Source organism: Salvelinus fontinalis, chromosome 27, assembly GCF_029448725.1.
Source record: "Salvelinus fontinalis isolate EN_2023a chromosome 27, ASM2944872v1, whole genome shotgun sequence".
NCBI classification, from domain to species: Eukaryota; Metazoa; Chordata; class Actinopteri; order Salmoniformes; family Salmonidae; genus Salvelinus; species Salvelinus fontinalis.
In genome coordinates this window covers 8,690,114-8,714,576 of record NC_074691.1, presented here as the reverse complement: position 1 = coordinate 8,714,576, position 24,463 = coordinate 8,690,114, and the positions used below count along the sequence as shown (strand labels likewise).

At 41.8% G+C, this 24,463-nt stretch overlaps 1 protein-coding gene across 1 annotated transcript in view; it reads left to right on the top strand.

The window, feature by feature from the left end:
- The window catches only part of rngtt (RNA guanylyltransferase and 5'-phosphatase), a 158,841-nt gene that overhangs the window by 1,392 nt on the left and 132,986 nt on the right, over positions 1 to 24,463 (top strand). Inside the window, exons 3-9 of the mRNA XM_055884583.1 lie at positions 3,606 to 3,715; positions 4,235 to 4,338; positions 4,470 to 4,558; positions 8,584 to 8,659; positions 10,520 to 10,775; positions 11,495 to 11,604; positions 12,848 to 12,949. Of these exons, the coding sequence (XP_055740558.1) occupies positions 3,606 to 3,715; positions 4,235 to 4,338; positions 4,470 to 4,558; positions 8,584 to 8,659; positions 10,520 to 10,775; positions 11,495 to 11,604; positions 12,848 to 12,949 (847 nt within the window). The remainder of the gene's footprint in view (positions 1 to 3,605; positions 3,716 to 4,234; positions 4,339 to 4,469; positions 4,559 to 8,583; positions 8,660 to 10,519; positions 10,776 to 11,494; positions 11,605 to 12,847; positions 12,950 to 24,463) is intronic.

Sequence of the window (24,463 nt, the reverse complement as noted above, 5' to 3'; positions counted from 1 at the left end):
TTATTTCAACCCGAATGCTAAGGGTTATACCTGGACCAACAAAACTATGTCATGTAAATCTAGAATAGATTTATTCCTAATTTCCCCTTTTTTGTTACAATTTGTTATAGATGTAGATCACCAGTTGGCTCCCTTTTCTGATCATCACTTGATTTCCCTGAATTTACAAGCTACTAAAAAATCAAAATGTACTCAAGGATTAAGGGTTAGGGGTTAAGGGTTAGAGCGTTGGACTAGTAACCGGAAGGTTGCAAGTTCAAATCCCCGAGCTGACAAGGTACAAATCTGTCGTTCTGCCCCTGAACAGGCAGTTAACCCACTGTTCCTAGGCCGTCATTGAAAATAAGAATTTGTTCTTAACTGACTTGCCTAGTTAAATAAAGGTAAAAAAAAAAACATCAAATCATTAGCTGAAGATATTTTTGCAAGAAAAGACTTGGGTCATGGAAGTAGATGGGAATTTTTAAAATAAAGTCAGTGGTAGCCATTAAACGCGCCAAAGATTCTGATGCAATTAAAGAACCTTAGAGAAAAGGAGATGATGAGCAAGCTTGACAGTTTTCTAAAGAAAGATAATCAATCTGAAGAAGAGGAGTCTGTATTCAAGTTTTTACAACTAGAATTAGAACAGATTTACAAGGATCTGGCAAAGGGTGCCTTTGTAAGGTCAAGAGCAAAATGGATTGAAGAGGGGGAAAGAAACACAAAACTTTTTTTGTACTTGAAAAGAGAAACTACAAAAGAAAATCTATAACTGCACTCAAAATTAACAATGTTTTATGCAAAGATCCCATTACAATATCATAATTTGTCAATTCCTTTTATGCTCTCAGTTTCAGGAAGATGGTTGTGAAAGCTACATTTGCCACATACAGAATTATGTCCCTGTAATTGAGGATGATTTCCACTCAGTTTGTGATTCACCTGTGTCAGTTGAAGAAATTAGAGGCTCTGAATTCAATGAAAAAGGGAAATCACCTGGCCCTGATGGCCTGTCTGATGAATTCTATAGACAGTTTTGGGAGTTACTAGAAGACCCGATTTTCAATGTTTCAAGATTGCATTAAAAATGGGGAAATGATCTCCACTATGAAACAGGGCCTTATTTCATTGATTCCGTTGCCCGATAAAGACCCTTCTCTCATTGACAATTGGAGACCAATTATTTTATTAAATGTTGATTACAAATTGATTGCTCTGCCTTATGCCAAAATATTAAAGAAAGGAATAGATACCATTGTAAATGAGACTCAAACTGGATTTATGAAGGGCCGTCACATAAACTCTAACATTCGTTTAGTCTTGGACCTTCTAGATTATTCAGATGCAATTGACTCAGATACAGTTGTCCTATTTTTGGACTTCTCTAAAGCCTTTGACACAATTGAACATTAATTTCTGTCTAGGTCTCTTAAACTTTTTGGATTTGGTGAAAATTTTATTAAAGTCATTCGCATGTTTTACAAAGATATAAATGGTTCTGTGCTACTAAACCTTAATACTTCCAAAAGATTCAGTATCAACAGAAGTGTACGACAGGGATGCCCAACTTCGCCATTTTTATTCATTTTGGGTGTGGAACTTCTATCTCTAGATATTCTGAATAATGCAAATTTGTATGGCTTAGCCATTTTTAACAAAGAAATCAACATTTCCCAACTGGCTGGTGATACTACTCTTTTCTTAAGAGACAAAGACCAGGTCGCCCATGCCCTTAATGCTATAACTGCATTTTCTATTGCATCCAGATTAAACTGTTTCTAAATGTGAAATCTTATATTTATTTGACTCTGATAATAAAGAAATAGAAAATATTCCTGTAAAGGACTGTGTTAAATATTTATGAATACATCTGTCAAAAAAACACTTAGTCAGACAACATTTTAATTTCTCCTAAAATTAAGAGAACTAAAAATATATTTAATAATTGGCTACAAAGAGATCTTTCTATACTTGGAAGAGTACTTCTGTCCAAGGCAGAGGGACTGTCTCGTTTTGTGTACCCCTCATTATCGTTATGTGTAAATCCTGCTACTTGTAAAGAGATCAATACGACCTTTCTTGACTTCATCTGGAAAAATTATTCTCACAAACTAAAAAAATATGTCCTTTCTAACAAAAGAGCTGAAGGTGGTGTAGAAGTGTTGGGTATTTGTTGACATAAATAACACTTTCAAGATAAACTGGGTGAAAATGTTTTGATCAATACTGATTCAATATGGTTTTTCATTCCAAATAACGTGTTTAATAAATTGGGAGGTTTTCAATTTTTACTGAAATGTAATTATATTCCTGAAAGATTACCTGCTAAATTGGCTAGGTTTCACCAACAAGCTTTAATGGCCTGGAAAATATATTTCCTGCACAATTTCCCCCCACATAAAGCTCTTTTGTGGAATAATTCAGACATAACTATATGGAATAAGTAATTGTTCTACCCCAGCTGGCATGAGAGGAATATTGACTTTGTTCTTGATATTTTCGACAACGAGGTTAATATTCTCACATATGAACAATTTATAACATTGAAAGAGTTTCCAATACCTTTCAGAGAGTTTATTTCTGTGATCAAAGTCATTCCCAGTGGGCTTAACTACACTAATGAAAACTCATCTTAGCTTTGGTAATGATCACAGTCTATCCAGAACTCAGTTTGGAAGGCGTGGGCTTACTTGAGAGATCTTGTTGTAATAAATATATAAGACAAATTCTTCATTCACAAAACCAACTTACACCGAGAGGAAAGTTTTTCTGGAACATGCTTATTCCTGACATTGGCTGGAAAAATGCATGGTTAAGCCCTTACAAATACTGTATACCAAACAAAGTTATGGAAGTGCACTTCAAAATTTTACATAAGATATATCCATGTAATTCTATGACATCCAAATTTGTGGCTATTGATGATACCAGTGTTTTCTGTGAAAAAGGTGAGAATCTGTCTCACTTGTTCTTTGAATGTAAATTTGTGTCAGAATTTTGGGAAAACCTTGCAAAATACTTATTTACCATTATGAACAATGTCAATGTTTTTGACATGAAAGATAAATGTTACTATTGCAATGATAACAAGACCACTGAAATGATTGTACATTTTTTTAAATTCTTGTTGCCAAATACTTCCATACACAAACAAAAATTTCTAAATTCTATACCAAAATTACAAATTTTTCTGATTGAATTCAACTATCATATTAAAACATTAACCCTAGTGAATAACACCAAGAATTACATTTCCCTGAATCATTATAATAAGATTTTTTCAGAGTGAATACAATTGCATTATTTTTGTATTATTTTATTGATATTTTTTGTATGTTTGAGTATTTTCTTGTTAATACCTGTGTTTTGTTTTGTTAGACATGTTTGATGTAGCAATGGAAGTTGATTTTTGTATTATGAATAATAAAAAATTATAAAATATATCATGATTACTAGGGGCGCTCCTTTTTACGTTTTATTTCATGCAAATTGTCCATTAACCATGTCACGACATATGGAAAACACAGGACAGTGAGTGTAGATACATGAGTGGTACTGTTTTCATGGTGTCTGCATATGTTGTGACCTATCTGTGACCCCTCTTATTTTCACTGTCTCACCAGGTAAATTCCTGCCAATGAAAACTATGTTGGGCCCCAAGTATGATGACAAAGTGCCAGAAGAGAACCGATTTCATCCAAGCATGCTTTCCCAGTATTTAAAGAGTCTAAAGGTATGGCTTTCCTGATGTTGAAATGTGTTTATTAGTAATTTGTCTCTGGGAAAATATACAGTAATGACCCTGGGTTTATAAGAGCAGATATCGACTCTGCCGCTTGAGCATGCTTTTGGGGCGAAGTCAATAGTGTGCTGAACTTCGGGCTGGAAGGTTGAAGGTTCAAGACCTGCTCCCTGCCTGTTTCATTACATTGGTGTCAGAAGTGATCGCACCTTGAATCCACGAACGTGCGTGTGCATGGCCAGTGAGTGCATTCCTATAAGACGTTGAGTCGCAAACTAGTGCGAGGACGTACTCTTTGAAAGGAGGGAGTTGTGTAACGACCCTGGGTTTATAAGCGCAGATATCGACTGCTGCTTGAGCCTGCTTTTGAGGCACAGTCGATAGTGCGCTGAACTTTCGGCTTGAAGGTTGAGGGTTCGAGACCTGCTCCCTGCCTATTTCATTACAATACATTTGTGTTCAATTCATCACTGTAGTCTAATGTCAACATATGTTTTGTGTCTTCTCTAGGTTAAAATGGGTTTGCTTGTTGATCTAACAAACACTACTCGCTTCTATGACCGCAACGAGATCGAAAAAGAGGGTGTTAAATATGTGAAGCTTCAGTGCAAAGGGTATGTATGAGTGACCTGTTTTTAAAACTCAAGATTAATTGTCTATGTTTACACATACAAATGCCACAAGTTCAAAATAATGATATCATTTCTTGATTGAATATGTTGTGATGAGTTCCTTCCTTGTTTAGCCATGGAGAGTGTCCTTCAGCGGAGACCACTGCGATGTTCATCAGACTATGTGAGAACTTCATGGAGAAGACTCCAACTGAGTTAATAGGTAAGGAATGTTTGTACTGGAGCTGTTCATTTCTTCTTCGTTGTCAGACAATGTCCCAGGGTCTGGCGTGTTCTTCATGTGGAAAAGCATGTTATTTTTGCATTTTTTAAATATCATTTTGGTAAGAGTCAAGAGGTGTAATTCATTTACGTTTTAACCTGGTGCAACAATATCACAAAGAACACCAGTCTCCTCTTTGGGGTGTTGTATTATAGCGTATGCCTTCATATCACTACAAAACAGATTTTCAAAGTAAGAGTAGGTCCCAAGTTTGTACACTAGGGGGAGACAGAAAATAACTACCAACAATTTTTCATCTTATCAGTCACCCTCTCTTCCTAATATTTTTTCAGCTCTTTATGATATGATGCATTTTGTTTTTGTAAATACTATAAAACAGGTTCGCAAAATATTTTATAAAAGTAATCCCATCTAGGTCCTCCCGAGTGGCGCTGCGGTCTAAGACACTGCATTGCAGTGCTTGAAGCTTCACTACAGACCTGGGTTCGATCCCAGGCTGTTGTGTCATTAGCCAAGCGTCGCCCGGTTAGGTGAGGGTTTGGTTGGTGACTCATCGCGCTCTAGCGACTCCTTGTGGTGGGACGGGCGCCTGCAGCCAGACTTCTGGCGTTAGTTGGACTATTTCCTCTGACACATTGGTGCGGTTGGCTTCTGGGTTAAGCAGGGGGTTGAAGCGCATGTTTCAACTATCACAAACAGATGTTCCTACACAACCAGGATGCTTTAAATGATTCTCCTGATGTCTAAATTGTTGCACTGCACTGTTCCCATATACACTATGGCCTGTCTGAAATCTGTCTCGCTTACTACTTATTTACACTGCAAAATGTGTACCAATTGTACTACATACTATTTAGAACGTACTGTTTAGCGGTTAAGAGCGTTGGGCCAGTAACCTGGTTTGAATACCCGTGGCAACAAAGTTAAAACTCTGTCGATTAGCCCTTGAGCAAGGCACTTAAATGACAAATCTAAATGTAGTGTAGTAAAAAACGAATACAGTAAGCAACAAATATCAGCATACTAGGCTCATCCTACTGAGAATGCGTAATCTAATGTGCAATGAAGTTAATTCCTGCCACTAGTTCATTTTGGTACAGTACGTCCCCTCAGCTGATTATAAGCTGTTGTCAGACACACATGGGTCTCTAAAGACGATTCTCTTCCTCAGTAGTGTGCAGCGAATTCTAATAGATGAAAAGCCGAAAGGAGTATGACATCCTGGCATTTAGAGCATACTACATTTAAAAATGTTCACATATTATAAATCTTTCTGTTTTTCGGATACCGAAAATGCATACTATTTAGAATGCAAGTACGGGTATTCAGACACGGCGTCTTTTGGCAAAGCTCAGTCCAAGGCCACCGAGGTGTACTTCCATGTTGTGACCAGCAGGGGGCTCTGTGGCACTCTGTTGTGGCCTCTGGCAGTGCAGTTCCACAGCAACCTGTGTTCTGGCTGCTCGCTCAGTGCCGCGTTGTAAATGAAATTGTTGGAACCTCAGGGTAGAATATATGAATGTCATTATAAAAATGTCCTCTGTCGGCCACCCATTGACATTTAGTTGTTCTCTCTGGTATTAATGCAGACGTTGAAATTAGACAGCAGGACTGGTGAATGTAACCCTATTTTTTTTTGGGGGGGGGGGTAGATCAGCTATGAAATTAGCAGACAAATTTGTCATCAAATAACATTTCCTTGCATCATTCCCCCTCAAATAAAAATCATCATCATTACCGGAGACTTCATCTCCATTTCCATCTTACCCTTTAAAGTTGATAGAAACCGCTGAATAACAATGACCGACTGCATCATGGCCGAGGGAGATGCTTCACAGACTGACAAGGCCTAGAGTCTAAAATCAAACCTGCCCCCCCCCCCCCCCCCCCCCCCCCCCCCCATCACATCTCAATGCTAATAGATGCTCTGCCACTGACATACATTTTAAAGAGTGAAGATTTTGTTTGCCCACATTATACTTCCCTGCTTTGACAAATAAATTAACCGATTCCCTGTGTGCCCTGGCGGTTTCTATGTCTCTCCTCCACCCCTCCCCTAACGTTAGATTGAGTCTGCCGTTCGTATTCATAAAGTGACTCAGTGTAAGAATGCTGATCTAGGATCAGCTTCTCCCTGTCCGGTCATTATCAAAAAAAAAAAAAGCTAAACAGATCCTAGATCAGCACTCCTACTCTGAAATGCTTTATGAATACGGGCCCTTGCGAATGTAGCATAACCTCCAGACATAGTGTCAGGTAGTGGCTGATGAACTGGTTTTACAGTAACTGTGTTTTAAGATTTCTATGAAATATGATCTTTATTTACAATATGAGTGAAATTGTTTCCCCCCCCAAAAATGGTAATTAAGTATGTTTAAAAAGCAGCTTTTCTGTGTTGGAATGGTGTGGGCATACCCCAACAACAGTCATTCAAAATATTTATGCAAGTAGACTGCTGATTGGCCAGCTCATCTTCCTCTAGAGCTCTTATTGGCCAGCTGGTCCTCAAGAAGATCACATCATGTTCTGTTTGATGTGGGGTTATTTGTAAGTGTTTTTTTTCTGCAATTTATGCTTTGGCCATAAATGTGTTTTGACCCCTTTCTGTGTTTGCAGACGTTGCCGCACAAGGGCAATGCTCGCAAGTTGACGGCAGAACACGGAGGAGTCCTTATAGGACACCAGCATAAAAAGCTAATGTATTATAATTGGATTTTAAGGCTCGTATGAATGTCCTGCTTAATGTAATGTTTGGTCATTGAAAGTCAACTGCTTTATACTTTAAAAAAACACTTCAACCTGTAAAATGGCTCTTTTGCCAGCTTTTGCTACAGCCCATTTTCAATTAGCATTCTAGCTAACAACTGCTGCATCCCACATTTTTATTTTTGAAAAGATCACAACCAAATATAATCTTAACGACTATTCAAGAAAGAATCAAAACATTGTAAGCGTATGAGAACCCCAAAAAGGTATTTTGTTTCGAAGTAACACCCTAGATTTACGTTTGTATGTTGAATGGGCACAGATGGTGATGGCTTTGTTACTGCAGCCAAGAGTCGCACGCATGTCTGCGTGACGTCAGTGTGTTGTGTACTGGAACGGGGTCTATAGGACGAGGCAACATTATTTGGATGTGAGTTAACAGAATATGACCTTTTTTTAAAAGTGAGATTTTCAATGGGCAGTTACTTTAACCCCTTAGTCGATTGACGCACATGATACAAAATCCCCATCAATATCCATTAGTTTAAGCTAGAGATATTTGCCAATATCGCACTTCTGCATCTTTAGTGAAAGGTGGCAGAGCTAGAGCGGTGTTTGTCAGTCCGTGAGACATCCCGAAAATCGGTCTTCTCGCGAAAATGCCTGTAGCGTCCGAACGGTAGCGTTTGCTCTATGACCCCCGCCAGTGTCACAGGACTCATCTGAAGGTAACCGGTACCGGTTTAATAAAATCTATGCTAGTATAGATGTAGTTTTGTGCCTACCCAAGAAAAGGGGTTAAATATGTGTAAATTAAACAACAAATATATCTCCTAGAAATAATAGACACTTCAAAATCTTGTTTTTTTTAATGATTGTTGTTGACATTTTTTTGTTGACATTTTATGAATGTTATTTAATACAATTCAATGGGATTTGATACTAAAGGCCAATTAGAATATTTTATCAATTGAATCAATAAAGGGGTTTTAAAATGCTAAATTATCCATTGTATGACCACCCCCCACCTAGAGAAGCATCGCCCAGCAGACAATTAAGGGTCTCTCAGACCCAGTGGGTATTATGTGTAGCCAGGCCACCAGCTCCACCACCTTCTGTCTTGACATATAGGATTCATGTCATGCATGTAACAAGATGGTTAGAAAGTGACAGGGTTATTGGACCGCCTCATTTGCGTTTTGTTGAATAGAATTGTGTGTGCGCACACACCAAGTGTAGTGACAGATGGGCACTTTGCTTTATTGACATGTGCAGTGTCTTTCGCTCTTCTCCCACAGGTGTCCACTGCACACACGGCTTCAACCGGACAGGCTTTCTGATCTGTGCTTACCTGGTGGAGAAGTTGGACTGGAGGTAAGGCCTAGCCATCTCGATCAATCAACACCTCACAGAACTGTGTGTATCTCACTGCCAAATCACATGTTCACGTATTCCAACATTGACCACACAACCAACACAATTCCCAGAGTGGTTTGGCTTGCATCACTTCTGTGTGTTCAGGATGGACCCCTGCAGTCCCCTTAGGGGTGGAGCCACGTTGCTGTGGAAGCAGACTTAAGCCTTGTGGTTGACCGGGTTGGGTTCTATCAGAGACTTCTATTACAACTATTTCTACCTGCACAAACCATATGATGAGCGCCAATACAAAACCGACCACTTCATTGAAACACCTCTGCATTAAAAGTCTGGGTTCTATATACAGTACCAGTCAAAAGTTAGGACACGCTGACTCATTCAGGGTTTTTCTTTATTTAAAACAAATGTCTACATTGTAGAATAATAGTGAAGACATCAAAACTATGAAATAACACATGGAATCATGTAGTAACCAAAAAAGTGTTCAACAAATGAAAATATATTTTAGATTCCACAAAGTAGCCACCCCTTGCCTTAATGACAGGTTGACTGTGTCCCAAATGTAATGTCACGAGGAGAGATGCTGTCAGTGTCAATAAAGTTGCGCTTGGGGAAAGACAGAGGCTCCCAGGCTGGTGGTGGAGAGTCAACTCCACACCTGACTCCAGAGGTGCTGAATCATTTACCCCAGCGGAAAAGAAAGGCAGGGGATGATTGTGTCTTTAGGCAGGGGATGATTGTGTCTTTAGGCAGGGGATGATTGTGTCTTTAGGCAGGGGATGATTGTGTCTTTAGGCAGGGGATGATTGTGTCTTTAGGCAGGGGATGATTGTGTCTTTAGGCAGGACGAGAATGTGTCTTTAGGCAGGAAGAGAATGTGTCTTTAGGCAGGAAGAGAATGTGTATTTGTAAATGGGTCTAGGAAAGGTTAGCGGAATCTGTAAATTCCCTTGGGCTCAGTGTTGGAGGTATAGGCAGGATGAGGATGAACAACCTCCTCATTCTCTCCCCCCCATTTCCTCTGGTTAAATAATCCCACAGTACACACAGACAGAGAGAGTCTGAGATGTGAATCAGTTCTTGTTCTGGATGACAATATCACATGTGGTTGATATTTCCTTTCTACCACTGTCAGCCACAGAATCAGTCAGCAGACATACAATAACTACTCTGCTACTTAGCAGCGATCTGATCAGATACGTTTGTTGAAGGATGTTTGACAGGGTCGGCCATTGGTCAAATAGGACTGTTGAGCTGAGACGTCTAGTACGCTGATGGCTCATTGACGTCCTGTCTCTAAGGAGGTCTGCTGTGAGGCTAGAGGGCCTGACTGATGTTTTTTTTGGGGGCGTGAACTATTGTTTTTATTGGATCAAGGAGATGTGGTGGCAACCAGCGCTGAACAATACGTTTTTTGGCAGCTGTCAGCGCAGCCAGCCAAATCTTGCACTGGTTTTTGTTCAGCTGCATACCGCAGGGCTCTACGGTGCGACCATTTTACTTGCATATGCGTTTAAATGTTTTGCTGTGCGACCTGAAATATTAATTTAGGAGCATTAGTGCGCCTAGACAAATTAAGCGTTCTAACTTTAATACCTCAAATATTTGTAATTGTGCTCCTGAATTTCTTTGTGTGCCTTCATTTTTCTACTTAGGCGCCCACGTGCTCCTTTAAAAAAAGATCAGCGTAGAGCCCTGTACCTGAATCATCATTAAGTAGAAGAGGAATTGGTTCCAGGGGCACAGTTTTCTCAGTCATGTCAGACAGAATAGGTTACACTTTCCAAATCTCATGACAATCAAGGGCCCGACTGATGTTCTGTTGTGTTCCTCTGTGTGTCTCTTGATGTGGGTCAGTGTCGAGGCGGCGGTGGCTGCGTTCGCCCAGGCCCGTGCCCCTGGGATCTACAAAGGCGACTACCTCAAGGAGCTCTTCCGTCGCTATGGAGACGTCGAAGACGCCCCCGCCGCACCCGCGCTGCCAGAGTGGTGCTTCGACGACGACGACGGCGACCAGGACGACGATGGCAACGTGATTGGCCAAGAGTCTCAGTCAGGCCCCTCCTCCTCTGAGTCGGCGCCGGGGAAACGGAGGAAGGAGAGACTAAAATTTGTGAGACTCTGACTGACTGAGAAAAGAGAGGGCACTGGGGAAATGGGCTGTTTCCAAGTAGAGAGGCTGTGTCCCAAATGGTAAACTAACCCCTATATAGGAAATGCTTTGCCATTTGGGATGCAGTCTGAGAGGGCCCGAGCACTGGGGAAATGGGCTGTAACTTAGGAGCTGAGAGAGGATATCCATTGGTTCTGCTCCAGATGACACACAGCTCATGTGGTGTGACTGAGAGCCGTGTGGGACCTTCTGTGATATTGGCGCTCTCCAAATGTACAAATGCCTCTTAAGTCGGTGCAAGATGAGACTCCTCTGAAGTGATACAAGCGAGGGCAAATTTGCTTGAATCACCAGAAAGATATAAAAAAATACGGGGCCCTCATCTATTTTTCAATCTGCGTCCCAAATGGCATCCTATTTAGTGAACTACTTTGGACCAGGGCACATAGAGCACTACTTCTGACCAGAGCTCTATGTGCCCTGGTCCAAAGTAGTTCACTAAATAGGATGCCATTTGGGACATAGTCTCAGTCACAGACCCAATGAGTGCACCACACCATGGAATGATGTCATTAGATAATCTTCCCCAAATGTAATTTCTGGGCTGTTTCCCTGAGCTGTTAGGATTGTGTGTTTTGAATAGGATGTCAATGTATATATTTTTTTCTTCTCCCAAATGTCCAAGTCCTAACCTGTTTGTCGTGCTCTCTCTTTCTCAGGGTGCTATATTCGTGGAGGGGGTCACAGTGAAAGGCGTCACACAGCTCACCACACAACCTAAACTGGCCGAGATCCAACGGAAGTGTCAGGAGTTTGCGGAATGGGAAAAGTGAGGATTCTTTCTCTCTACTGTTCTCTTTCTCAGTCTCTCTCTCTTTGTCATATATACCCTTCTGGTAGCACTGTGTGTGTGTGACTCATTCTTACTGTTAAAGGCGTCCGCATGCTTCCCATCCGAAACAGTTTGTGCATATTTTTTTGTGTATTTTGTTTTTTACCCCCTTTTTCTCCCGAATTTCATGGTATCCAATTGGTAGTTAGTCTTGTCCCATCGCTCAACTCCCGTACGGACACGGGAGAGGCAAAGGTCGAGAGCCGTGCTTCCTCCGAAACACAACCCAACCAAGCCACACTGCTTGTTGACACAATGCCCACTTAACCCGGAAGGCAGCCGCCCCAATGTGTCGGAGGAAACACCGTACACCTGGCGACTGTGTCAGCTTGCACTGCGCCCGGGCCGCCACAGGAGTCGCTAGAGTGCGATGGGACAAGGACATCCCGGCCGGCCAAACCCTCCCATAACCCGGACGCTGCTGGGCCAATTGTGCGCCGCCCCATGTGTCTCCCGGTCGCGGCCGGCTGCGACAGACCCTGGACACAAACCAATTTGTGACGTTTTGGTTTTCGGCAAGGTTTTTTTTCCGGCTGTTCGTGCACTCGCCGTTTTTTCTTGTGACATGCTGAAGGTTGGTAGCCGAAGTCTATGGCCCTTCGTTGGTGATTGGTCAAAGGTAAGGATTCTTCAGTTAAGTGTTTGTCATTCAACGAGAGACTCGTTTTCATTCAATTGAGAATTACTGGACCAAACATCTTAGCTGGAAGTAAAATTGTGCGGCAAAGACCTCGGAACAAAATAACTCAAGAAATCAGATATATTTAAAAAAAATCTTAGATGAATTCTGACTTTTTTGATGAAGTGTACACTGGCTACGGCGTCTAAAGAGGGCGAGAGTACTATTGCCCCATTTTGTCTCGTTTTTCAAGCTATGGTCTTAAGGGAGTATGCGAGGCACAGACATTCACTTCGCCAAGCTGAGTTGTGCTAGGAGCAAACCGAACCTAGTATGCAGATGCCTTATACAAGGGTAGGAAATTACTGTTCTGCCGAAGGTGTCTTTTTTTTCTTCTTTACTAGCGATATGGAGGAATTGTGGTGTTTCAGCTCTACAGCCTCATGTCTCATATAAGAGAGGAGTTTCATGTAAGAGTTTTATAAAGCCGTCTAAATTTGTAATCCCTGATGTTCTCACCAGGACATTGTTGATAAAAATAATATTCTGTGTGTATTCTAGGTCTGGGTTTCCAGGTGCTCAGCCTGTGTCCATGGACAGGCGGAACCTTCGCTTTCTGGAACAGAATCCCTACAAGGTCAGCTGGAAGGCCGACGGCACACGGTGAGTCCCTCGTCTTTCGGTGTCCTCTCTCCTCCTATATGACCAGAAAGGGCTCACAACAGGTTGGTTAACACACTTATAGAATTCCCATCCAACTGTGCCTCACTGGAGGACTTGAATATGAATCAACTTGTGCAGTGGATTTGGCAATTTAGCTGTTTTCTCTCCTCTCCCTGGTATTTAGCTTCCAGTCTTCACTGACAATATGCAGGAATATAATGGTGAGCAGCACATGCCTTTTTATATGGCAGTATCTGACTGTGCACTCAGTACTGATCCCCTGGCTTCATTTATCATTCATTTTCCTGGCCTTTTAGTCAGGACTGTGAGCTGAATACTAACATTGTTCCCGTACACTGCAAATATGGATTTTAATCGTCTTCGATTAGCCCAGCGTGACTTGAGTGGCAGCGCTACTCGTTTTGTGTGGAGTTTGGCTTTAATTGCAGATTGGCTGGACAGAGGCAGCCACAGGAGTAGCCAGGGGCTGTGGCTGTCTCCCACAAATCTTCTTCCCACTGGAATAAGACTTCCAACAGACCAACACAGGTCATCTGTCCAATCACTTTTCAGTGTGAATTGTTTTGCCTTCCCATACCCTGGAGGCCAGCGTCCTGTCCAGGGGCTGTACTTGTTTTTAGTATTCTGGCGGCCTGTGCTGAAACACTTTCTCTCTTGATACGCTGGTGAATATTTCATGAAGCAATGCAGTCAATTTGAGAAATCTGACATATCAGTGCTTTCATTTCCTGAGGGAGTGAGGTGAGTGGTCAGTGGAGACCTGGCACCCATCCAAGAAGGAACTACCATGTCCACCCAGCTTTCTTCAGCTACCAACCCTTGGTCAATGTCACTAATGGGGGTCCTTGGTGCTCTGGGTCTTTTCGAAGAAAGGCCCCAGATGCTCCTACTTATATAAGTGAGAAGAATCAGGCCTACCTCAATCATTTAGGGGCAATTCCCTTATTCGGTACAGAGGCGGTCCATAGGCTGATGGCAGGACGTGCTTAGAGCAGATTTAGGTTTTCCAGAGCCGAGATGGGTTTCCCATCTAAAACGCTTTGTATGTGTCCCAAATGGCACACTATTCCCTACATAGTGTGATACTTTTGACCAGGGCCCATAGGGCTAGTGAATTATATAGGGAATAGGGTGCCATTTGGGACGCATCCCCATGTGGTGTTCAGATAAATGAGAGTAGCTTGTTTTCTCCTGAGAGCCCAGCCAGGCCTTCTTATTCCCTTTGCAACGGCTCGCCTGTGGTGGAACCACTGCCTTCCCGCCCACTGCCTCCCCGTCCACTGCCTGCTTGCCTTTCAGCTTTCCTCCAACCACTTCTTACAATGTTCCTTCATCTTATTGCCACTTTAATGCATCTCCAATCGCTTATTGTACAGGAGATGAAACATGCTCACTCTATGGCTTTTTGCTTATTTGTTTCCCCTGGCCTGCATTCCAAAGTACATTATGAATGAGCCCTTGTGGGTTGGAAGCCATGGTAAATGTTGAAATTGTTGCTCTAGTTTTTGTTGTTGTTGTAATATCAGTTGGGATTGAGTCGTGCCAGTTCATTCATGCACGACTGAGTAGCGGCATCATGAACAGGTCCCAGTCGTTGTTTAAATGCCCAGTTGGAAGGGAAGCAAAAATAATGACAGTGAAAGTAGTGGGAAGTCATTGAATAAATGCAAGTCTGTCAGAAACTGACGTTGATCTGTCCTTTGCTGGAGCAAATTGAGCCCTTCACACCAGATAAAGATGTCTTATCACACAATGCACAGTACTGCTCCATCAGTACACCAATAACAGGGCTTAGAGATATCAAAGCAATGATACTTCCTGAGATTTGCCTTCGGGGATTGCTTTCTGGCTGATGCAGCTGTCTACCTTTTTATGTTTACTTAACCTTTTAACATGCGGTCTGATATCTATCCAGGTTACAGCTCAATGCTACAAGCAGTCTATGAGACTCCATTCTCCCCATCCCTCAGAGCTTCTCATCACTCAGCAAGCGACCTCTTACCTTAGGTGTATTCATTAGTCGGAAATCTGTTGCTAAACCGTTTACTGTTTGCTGTAGGGAGCAAACGGAATTAAACTGGGAGGGACCTACCTGAATTTTGTCCAATAAACTCTTGTTTTTGTTGCAAAAAAAATCTGTTTGAAGTAAACGGATGGAATCAGACGAATGAATACACCCCATGACATCTCTTACAGAAGGTGTAGGCAACCCTGGTCCTGGAGTACCGCAGGCCCTTCATATTTTTGATTTAACTGACCTGGAAGACCAAGTGTGTTGAATTTAGGCAATCACTTAACTGATCAATTGACCAGGTGTGGTGCCCACGTTGGAACATAATCCTGTAGTACCTGTGGTACTCCAAGACCAGGTTTGCCTACCCCTGTCTTACAGTAACTGTCCAGTGAAAATATGGTATACAGTACCAGTCAAAAGTTTGGACACATACTCATTCAAGGGTTTTTCTTTATTTGCATTTTTTTCTACATTTTAGGATAATAGTGAAGACATCTAAACTATGAAATAACACATGGAATCATGTAGTAACCAAAAATGTGTGGAATTTCTTTACTTAATGCATTTGAGCCAATCAGTTGTTGTAACAAGGTAAGAGGGTATACAGAACATAGCCCTATTTGGTAAAAGACCAAGTCCATATCATGAGAAGAACAGCTCAAATAAGCAAAGAGAAACGACAGTATATCATTACTTTAAGACATGAAGGTCAGTCAATCTGGAAAATGTCAAGAACTTTGAAAGTTTCTTCAAGTACAGTCGCAAAAACCATCAAGCTCTATGATGAATCTGGCTCTCATGAGGATCGACACAGGAAAGGAAGACCCAGAGTTACCTCTGCTGCAGAAGATAAGTTCATTAGAGTTACCAGCCTCAGAGATTGCAGCCCGAATAAATGCTTCACAGAGTTCAAGTAATAGACACATCTCGACGTCAACTGTTCAGAGGAGACTGCGTTACTCAGTCCTTCATGGTCAAGTTGCTGCAAAGAAATCACAACTAAAGGACACCAATAAGAAGAGACTTGCTTGGGCCAAGAAACACAAGCAATGTGTAGACCGGTGGAAATCTGTCCTTTGATCTGATGTGTCCAAATTTGAGACTTTTGGTTCCAACCGCTGTGTCTTTGTGAGACGCAGAGTAGGTGAACGGATGAACTCTGCATGTGTGGTTCCCACCTTGAAGCATGGAAGAGGAGGTGTGATGGTGTGGGGGATGCTTTGCTGCTGACACTGTTAGTGATTTTATTTAGAATTCAAGGCACACTTAACCAGCATGGCTTCCACAGCATTCTGCAGCGACACGCCATCCCATCTAGTTTGCGCTTAGCTTTTCAACAGGAAAATGACCCAACACACCTTCAGGTTGTGTAAGGGCTATTTGACCAAGAAGGAGAGTGATGGAGTACTGCATCAGATGACCAATTGAGATGGTTTGGGATGAGTCGGGCCGCAGAGTGAAGGAAAAGCAGCCAACAAGTGCTCAGCATATGTGGGAACTCCTTCAAGACTGTTGGAAAAGCATTCCAGGTGAAGCTGGTTGAGAGAATGCCAAGCGTGTGCAAAACTGTCATCAAGGCAAAGTGTGGCTATTTGAAGAGTCAAATCTAAAATATATTTTGATTTGTTTTAACACTTTTTTTTTGGTTACTACATGATTCCATGTGTTATTTCATTTTGATCTTCTCTATTATTCTACAATGTTGAAAATATAAAAAATAAAGAAGAACCCTTGAATGAGTAGGTCAAATTTTGACTGGTACTGTATATATATTTTTTAAACCTCATTCTGTTACTCATACCCAAATGATGTTGTTAACCCATCCTTTACTTGTAGGTGTAGAAAAAGCATTAATTTTAAGAAAACACTCAGTAAAACCCCACCTCAAACTTGATTTGGGAAAAAAACCTTTGCTTTAAACATTGTGTGATCCAGCAGCTTTTTCCTTTTTCTCCCCCAAATTCTCTGGTGGGGAGAAGGAGACTAGGGGAAGGGCTCAGGATTGAGCCCACACTGCACAAGCTGGTTAGCAATCCACAGCAGGTGTTAGTTGTATAGGCTTTGTCCGTTTTGCTATCTCGCAAGTCACTTCCATTTCAAATGATGTGGTTTGTAGGAGACTGCCAGATCAGAGGCATTTAGGGTTGACTACGCGTTAAATTGATAGGTGCGTGAGTTGGACCATATTGCTGTCCTTCCTGAGCATTTGAAATGTAACAAGTACTTTTGGGTGTAAGGGGAAAAGGTATGGGAGTGAAAATTACGTGGAGTAAAAGTTGTCAAATATAAATAAAGTGTAGATACTACTTAAATATTTTTACTTAGTTACTTTACACCACTGGTTTTGATGTACCTTTTGTTGCAACTACTGTTTTTGTGGGGGCAGGTCTCCAGATATTTTTTCACAAATGCATTTTTTTTTTAATGTTCTTCACAGTAGACAAACAGACTTACAAAAATAATAAGACAGCCAAACCCGTTCCTAAAAGTTCCACCGACATGGTCTGCCAAATGGCATAAGTAATAACTGTGTGCACTGCTTACCGTTTCAGGATTTTGCTCAAGAAATGTAATCAAACAGATTTGCTTATAATAGGCCCTGAAGCCTTCTGAAGTCTTCTGAAATATGCGGCTCTGTGTAATAGAGAGCTTAAATAATTCCAAATCGAAAGGAGTGAGTCATTTTATGGGGCATTCAAAGGAGCGAAACTCTGTACCTGTGCAGTTTTGGAGGGAATGGCATAGGGTTGAACACCCCCAGTAACCCAATAGGAGCTCATCATTAGCAACTTGGAAGAGTCTCACCGCAAGCTGCATGGCCAATATCAAAAGCAGAACCCTGCTGCAAAAAAGCTCAACTTCCACACAGAAAAACTCACCTGGTGACGTCCTACTCGGCGGCGTCTTAAGTTTACGTTCCCTCTAGCAGCCACCAACCTTCCTCCTTTCGTTTTGACAGCTTTTAGAGACGAGAATACATCAGTTAGGTTATGCACCTCTGCCTCAGCTAAACTGACAATTTAATGGCTTAGTGGGTTTTACAGACTTTTCGTCATATTTTCTTCCAGTGTGCTAAGCTGACAACAGTAATGCTTTAGTCATTGTTCCTTTAGGCCCACATCTTATTCTTCTATTTCTATTCCGGTAGTGTGGAAGGTTCACACTGAGTTGAATGTCTGACATTGGTTTGGGATGCGTGCAGAGCATTTGGGATTATTCACCTATTTTTTTTTTTTGGTGGATATTTGCATGATTAGCTGTGTCTCTTCTTCGGCGGCAGTAGAGCTCAGGTAATGAGTACCGCTGCTCTTGTCACTGGAGGATGGTTGACATTTTAAGGTCTCACGATGATGAAATGAAATTGCGCCTATTTTGTCAATCGGGGACATTTTTGTTTCCGGCAGATCGTGTCCGGATATCTTCTTCTATTGTTTGTGGGGATGAAAAATAGGGCCCATTTGGAAGCCCACTAAGTGGTCATGGGCAATTTCACAACATTTTCAGGGCCATTCATATAGCTAGAAGTCGTAAAACCTCCATTTGTAGCAAGGTCTTTTTTTCCCGAAATGTGTGAGGTTGTTGTCAGATAAGGGGAATATTTATTTCAGAGACATGCTTTGCTGGTTTTCCTGTGTTTTTGTTTGCCGTTTTTCTTTACCTCCACACAGTTTAATATAATATATGCTGTTTAGCAGACACTTTTATCCAAAACGACTTATGGTAATGCTTACATTTTCACATTGGTGACCCCATATTGGTGGCCCAATAACCTTGATTTTGAAGCCCCAACCTCCATCAACTGAGCCACAGGACCACCAGTTTGATGTGTTTGCCTGTTTAGCAAATAACCAAAGTTCAACATGTGAATTGTGTGTCTGTCAGATGCGATAAACACGCAGGTGCTGAATAAAGAGCATTGATGCTATTGATACACCCACTCCTCCCTGGGCCTGGTTAAACGTCCTCTCTAATTAATGATGGTGGTGTTTAGCTACATAAAGCCTGAAAAGCAGCACCTCTCTGATCGCCTCCTCTCTCAGGATGCTTCCCAGATGACGTCCTATTCTCGATATAGTGCACTTCTTTTGACCAGAGCCCTATGGGCCCTGGTCAAAATGGTGCACGATAAAGGGAAAAGGGGTGTCATTTGGGACAGACGGACGCACCCTGGGTCAATTGTTTGTGTGGCGGCGTTGGAGGCGTTCGCTGAGCTGCATATGCTCCCGCTATGCATATGCTATGATGATGAGATTAGCCTTTAATCTCCACCACCTTCGGCCGTAATTAATCACGAGAACTGTTTCGTAATAATTAAGTGTTCACATTACTGAAATATGAGCCCTCAATGCCAGAAGCAGTTAGAGCTGGGAAATTATTGCCACATGTTGGCGATACGATTTAATTGGAATTTCAAGGATGCTAACGCATATTTCTTCAGGAAGGAGATTTACTGATTGATTGCCAAGGTGCAGTTTGATCTTAATTTATCTTCACCAGGCCCCTCGCGGATTATGCAAAGAATTCCTGACTCTTATCTCAGTCGTTACACATCCCGCATGCCGCCTGGCAGGGCACATTTTAACTGTTGTATTGGAAATGTGTCTCTGGACTCAAGCTGGTCCTGCAAGATTGGTCAGCAGGAGTGACAGACCGCTGAGGGGGGTCTGAGTAGTTTAGGACGTAGGGATCTTGGTGGAGGGGGGGGGGCTCTCCTGGCTGTCAGCGATGGTTTGATCCTTGTCCTGATCCAAGGGTTGGAGAAGAGGGAGAGTGACACTAATCAGTGTGGTCACCGGGTCTCCATTATCTCAGCCCATCAGTGGAGAAGAGCTTAACTCCTCCTTCCTCGCACCCCCTTCTCTACCCTAGCCGCAGTCATTTTCTCAAAATGAGTAATCAATAGGACTGATGGTGTTTAATAAAAAAGAAAGAACTGATGGTGTAAGAGGTGTTGGATTAGATTGCATCTCTAGGCTTGCTATTGAAGGAGACTTAGACACTGGTTGTTTATCTAATGTTGGCAGTTATTATGCCATGCCTCTCACCAACTTTTTATTGTGTTGATCTGACAGATTTTCAATATTCAGAAGTAGGATCTTAATTTGAAATGTGAAGCTAGAATCCTTAATAGAAACAATACCAAAGCGCTCACCCCACCTTCAGTTTTGGTAAAACGCCTGTCCCCGACCAAAAAATAATATTGGTCGACCAAGAGTCATCTTTTAAATGTGTATTTTTCCAAATATAGACACATCCCATGTGTTTTAATCAAATCAACTATATTCACTGAGCTTGTCTGATGCTTTTAAGAGAACTGTTTGATTTAAATAATTAAGACACACACACACAAGCGACTAGAGAGAGGCCGACCGCAATTGATTTGATTGTGCCGGGGCTGGCTCAGACTAGCTGCGCTGTGTAAAAAAGAAAAAAGTTACAGCGAGTGACTGTGACTAGCACCAGTTCACTCTCTCCTCCCTGCTGCACAGAACATCAACAGTGTTTATTGCGCTGTCTGTGTTGCTGAAGCTGCAACATACTTAGACCTTTCTGACTAAACAATTCTTACCGAAATCCCTCATTTTGTTTAGGAAAAACATTCCCTCAACCCTTGCTCTCTTTACGAGACACATGTATGCATCGCATGCGCGTGACCAATAGGGCCTGGCCGATGGCACATCATAATCACATCAATAAATTGGTTATAACAAACTCTGAACACCGTAACACTTGTGACAGCAAAATGGATGCAGAGGACGTGACAAATGAACTTGGTTGCACAGGAAGTAAAGGGGAAGTCGAATGAGTGGAATACATTTGACTAGTTGTGGGAAATACCGGAGATCAAGAAAAAGAAGGTAAGGGGCAAGCGCTGCGAGCATATTATGTGTGCCGAACAGGTGCTGTTAGATTACAATATAATTTTTCTGACCATTTGGAACAATGTGAGTAACACTAAATAAATGATAGCGTACCAGAGAGTGTTGTAAAGTTTTTTTTGTAAAGCCTTTATTACAGCAAAGACCAAAAACGGTCACATTCATTCGTGAATGCAATTTCTGAAATGGAACAGTTTAGGCCTTTTGTTTACGCAATATTTTTTAATGGTCGCTTTGTCCTTTTATTTTAAACTAAAATGCTTGATTTGCATTTCAAATCATGAATGACTCCTATGCTGTGATGACATGAACAAATCAATTGTTGATTGATACAGTAGCATCATAATTATATATATATATATATATATATACACTGCTCAAAAAAATAAAGGGAACACTTAAACAACACAATGTAACTCCAAGTGAATCACACTTCTGTGAAATCAAACTGTCCACTTAGGAAGCAACACTGATTGACAATAAATTTCACATGCTGTTGTGCAAATGGAATAGACAAAAGGTGGAAATTATAGGCAATTAGCAGACACCCCCCAAAACAGGAGTGATTCTGCAGGTGGTGACCACACACCACTTCTCAGTTCCTATGCTTCCTGGCTGATGTTTTGGTCACTTTTGAATGCTGGCGGTGCTCTCACTCTAGTGGTAGCATGAGACGGAGTCTACAACCCACACAAGTGGCTCAGGTAGTGCAGTTCATCCAGGATGGCACATCAATGCGAGCTGTGGCAAAAAGGTTTGCTGTGTTTGTCAGCGTAGTGTCCAGAGCATGGAGGCGCTACCAGGAGACAGGCCAGTACATCAGGAGACGTGGAGGAGGCCGTAGGAGGGCAACAACCCAGCAGCAGGACCGCTACCTCCGCCTTTGTGCAAGGAGGTGCACTGCCAGCGCCCTGCAAAATGACCTCCAGCAGGCCACAAATGTGCAAATGTGTTCACTCAGTACTTTGGCGAAGCACCTTTGACACCCAAGAAGACTTGAGGATGTAATCGCTATGACGCTACAAGCTTGGCACAGCTGTATTTGGGGAGTTTCTCCCATTTCTTTTCTGTAGATCCTCTCAAGCTATGTCAGGTTGGATGGGGAGCATCGCTGCACTGGTATTTTCAGGTCTCTTCAAAGATGTTTGATCGGGTTCAAGTCCGGGCCCTGGCTGGGCCACTCAAGAACATTGAGAGACTTATCCCGAAGCCACTCCTGCGTTGTCTTGGCTGTGGGCTTTGGGTTGTTGTCCTGTTGGAAGGTGAACCTTCGCTCCAGTCCCGGCCGTTGAAAAACATCCACACAGTATGATGCTGCCACCACCATGCTTCACCGTAAGGATGGTACCAGGTTTCCTCCAGACGTTACCTTAGCATTCAGGCCAAAGAATTCAATCTTGGTTTCATCAGACCAGAGAATCTTGTTTCTTATGGTCTAAGAGTTCTTTAGGTGCCTTTTTGGGGAACTCCAAGCGAGCTGTCATATACCTATTGATGAGGAGTCCCCATTACCATAAAGGCCTGATTGGTGTAGTGCTGCAGAGATGGTTGTCCAGAGCTCTGGCGCTCTGTCAGAGTGCTTGATCCTATACATCTAAGCTAGTTATCGTCATGTTTCAGAACCTTTCTACACTCGTCCACCACTGGAGGTATTAGTAGGGCCCTATAAAATTTGCGCTACAGAAGGACTCCATACATTAAAACGTAATTCAACAATATTCAGATGTAATGAATTTATAATCTTGTAATTTGTCTAAGATTATCATTAGACATTAATAAAATGCATCAGTGATTTAGGTATTTTAGGTAAACCTTCTGAAGAGCCAACGGCACAGGAAATGCCCCCGTCTGTGTGTTCACTTTTGTCTTCCGCTGTGTAGCAGTCATCGATGATGCCAATGACAAATGTCTTCTGGTCAATGGAAAAGCTTTCCCTAAAACCTTCTTTAATGAAGTGTGAACTACAGTAGAAAGTAGTCTGCCTACCTGGCTGAATGATATCAATCCAGTGGCGATTTGTTTTAGTAAATCTCTGCAATAACTTGCGCTACAAAACACTGCTAACCAAGTCTCTTGCTGGTGCACACTTGATTTAAAGGATATCTACACAAAACAAGGACTTTTCACAGACATTACATTACATTTAAGTCATTTAGCAGACGCTCTTATCCAGAGCGACTTACAAATTGGAAAGTTCATACATATTCATCCTGGTCCCCCCGTGGGGAATGAACCCACAACCCTGGCGTTGCAAGCGCCATGCTCTACCAACTGAGCCACACGGGACCAAAAGTGGTCTCCCGATGTAGTTTAAAGGGTAGGTAGCATAAATGTAACCACATTTAAGTTAGGTCACCGCCAAATCACAGAAAAACACAGCCATTTTTTCAGCCAAAGACAGGAGTCACAAAAAGCAGAAATAGAGATAAAATGAATCACTAACCTTTGATCTTCAACAGATGACACTCATAGGACTTCATGTTACACAATACATGTATGTTTTGTTCGGTAAAGTTCATATTTATATAAAAAAATCTCAGTATACATTGGCGCGTTATGTTCAGTTATTCCCAAAAAATCTGGTGAGAACATCCGGTGAGAGCCACATCAATTTCCAGAAATACTTATAATAAACGTTGATCAAAGATCAAGTGTTATACATGGAATTTTAGATCCACTTCTCCTTAATGCAACCGCCGTGTCAGATTTCAAAAAAGCTTTACGGAAAAAGCAAACCATGCAATAATCTGAGGTCGGCGCTCAGAGCCCAATCAAGACAAAAATATATCTGCTATATTGTGCAGTCAACAGAAGTCAGAAATAACATTATAAATATTCACTTACCTTTGATGATCTTAATCAGCATGCACTCCCAGGAATCCCAGTTCCACAATAAATATTTGATTTGTTCGGTAATGTCCATCATTTATGTCCAAATAGCTACTTTTGTTAGCGCGTTTGGTAAACAAATCCAAAGTCACGAAGCGTGTTCACTAAAAGCAGACAAAATGTCAAAAAGTTCCGTTACAGTCAGTAGAAACATGTCAAACAATGTATGGAATCAATCTTTAGGATGTTTTTAACATGAATCTTCAATAATGTTCCAACCGGAGAATTCCTTTGTCTTCAGAAATGCGATAGAACAGAGCTCGCTCTCACATGAACGCGCATGGTTAGCGCATGTTCAGCTCATGGTAGACCTTAGACTTTATACCTTAGACTCAATCCCCTCTCATTCGGCCCCACTTCACAGTAGAAGCATCAGACAAGGTTCTAAAGACTGTTGACATCTAGTGGAAGCCTTAGGAAGTGCAACATGACCAATATCCCACTATCTTCAATAGGGGCTGAGTTGAAAATCGACCAACCTCAGATTTCCCACTTCCTGTTTGGATTTCTTCTCAGGTTTTTGCCTGCAATATGAGTTCTGTTATACTCACAGACATCATTCAAACAGTTTTAGAAACTTCAGAGTGTTTTCTATCCAACTAGACTAATAATATGCATATATTAGCAACTGGGACTGAGTAGCAGGCTGTTTACTCTGGGCACCTTATTCATCCAAGCTACTCAATACTGCCCCCAGCCATAAGAAGTTTT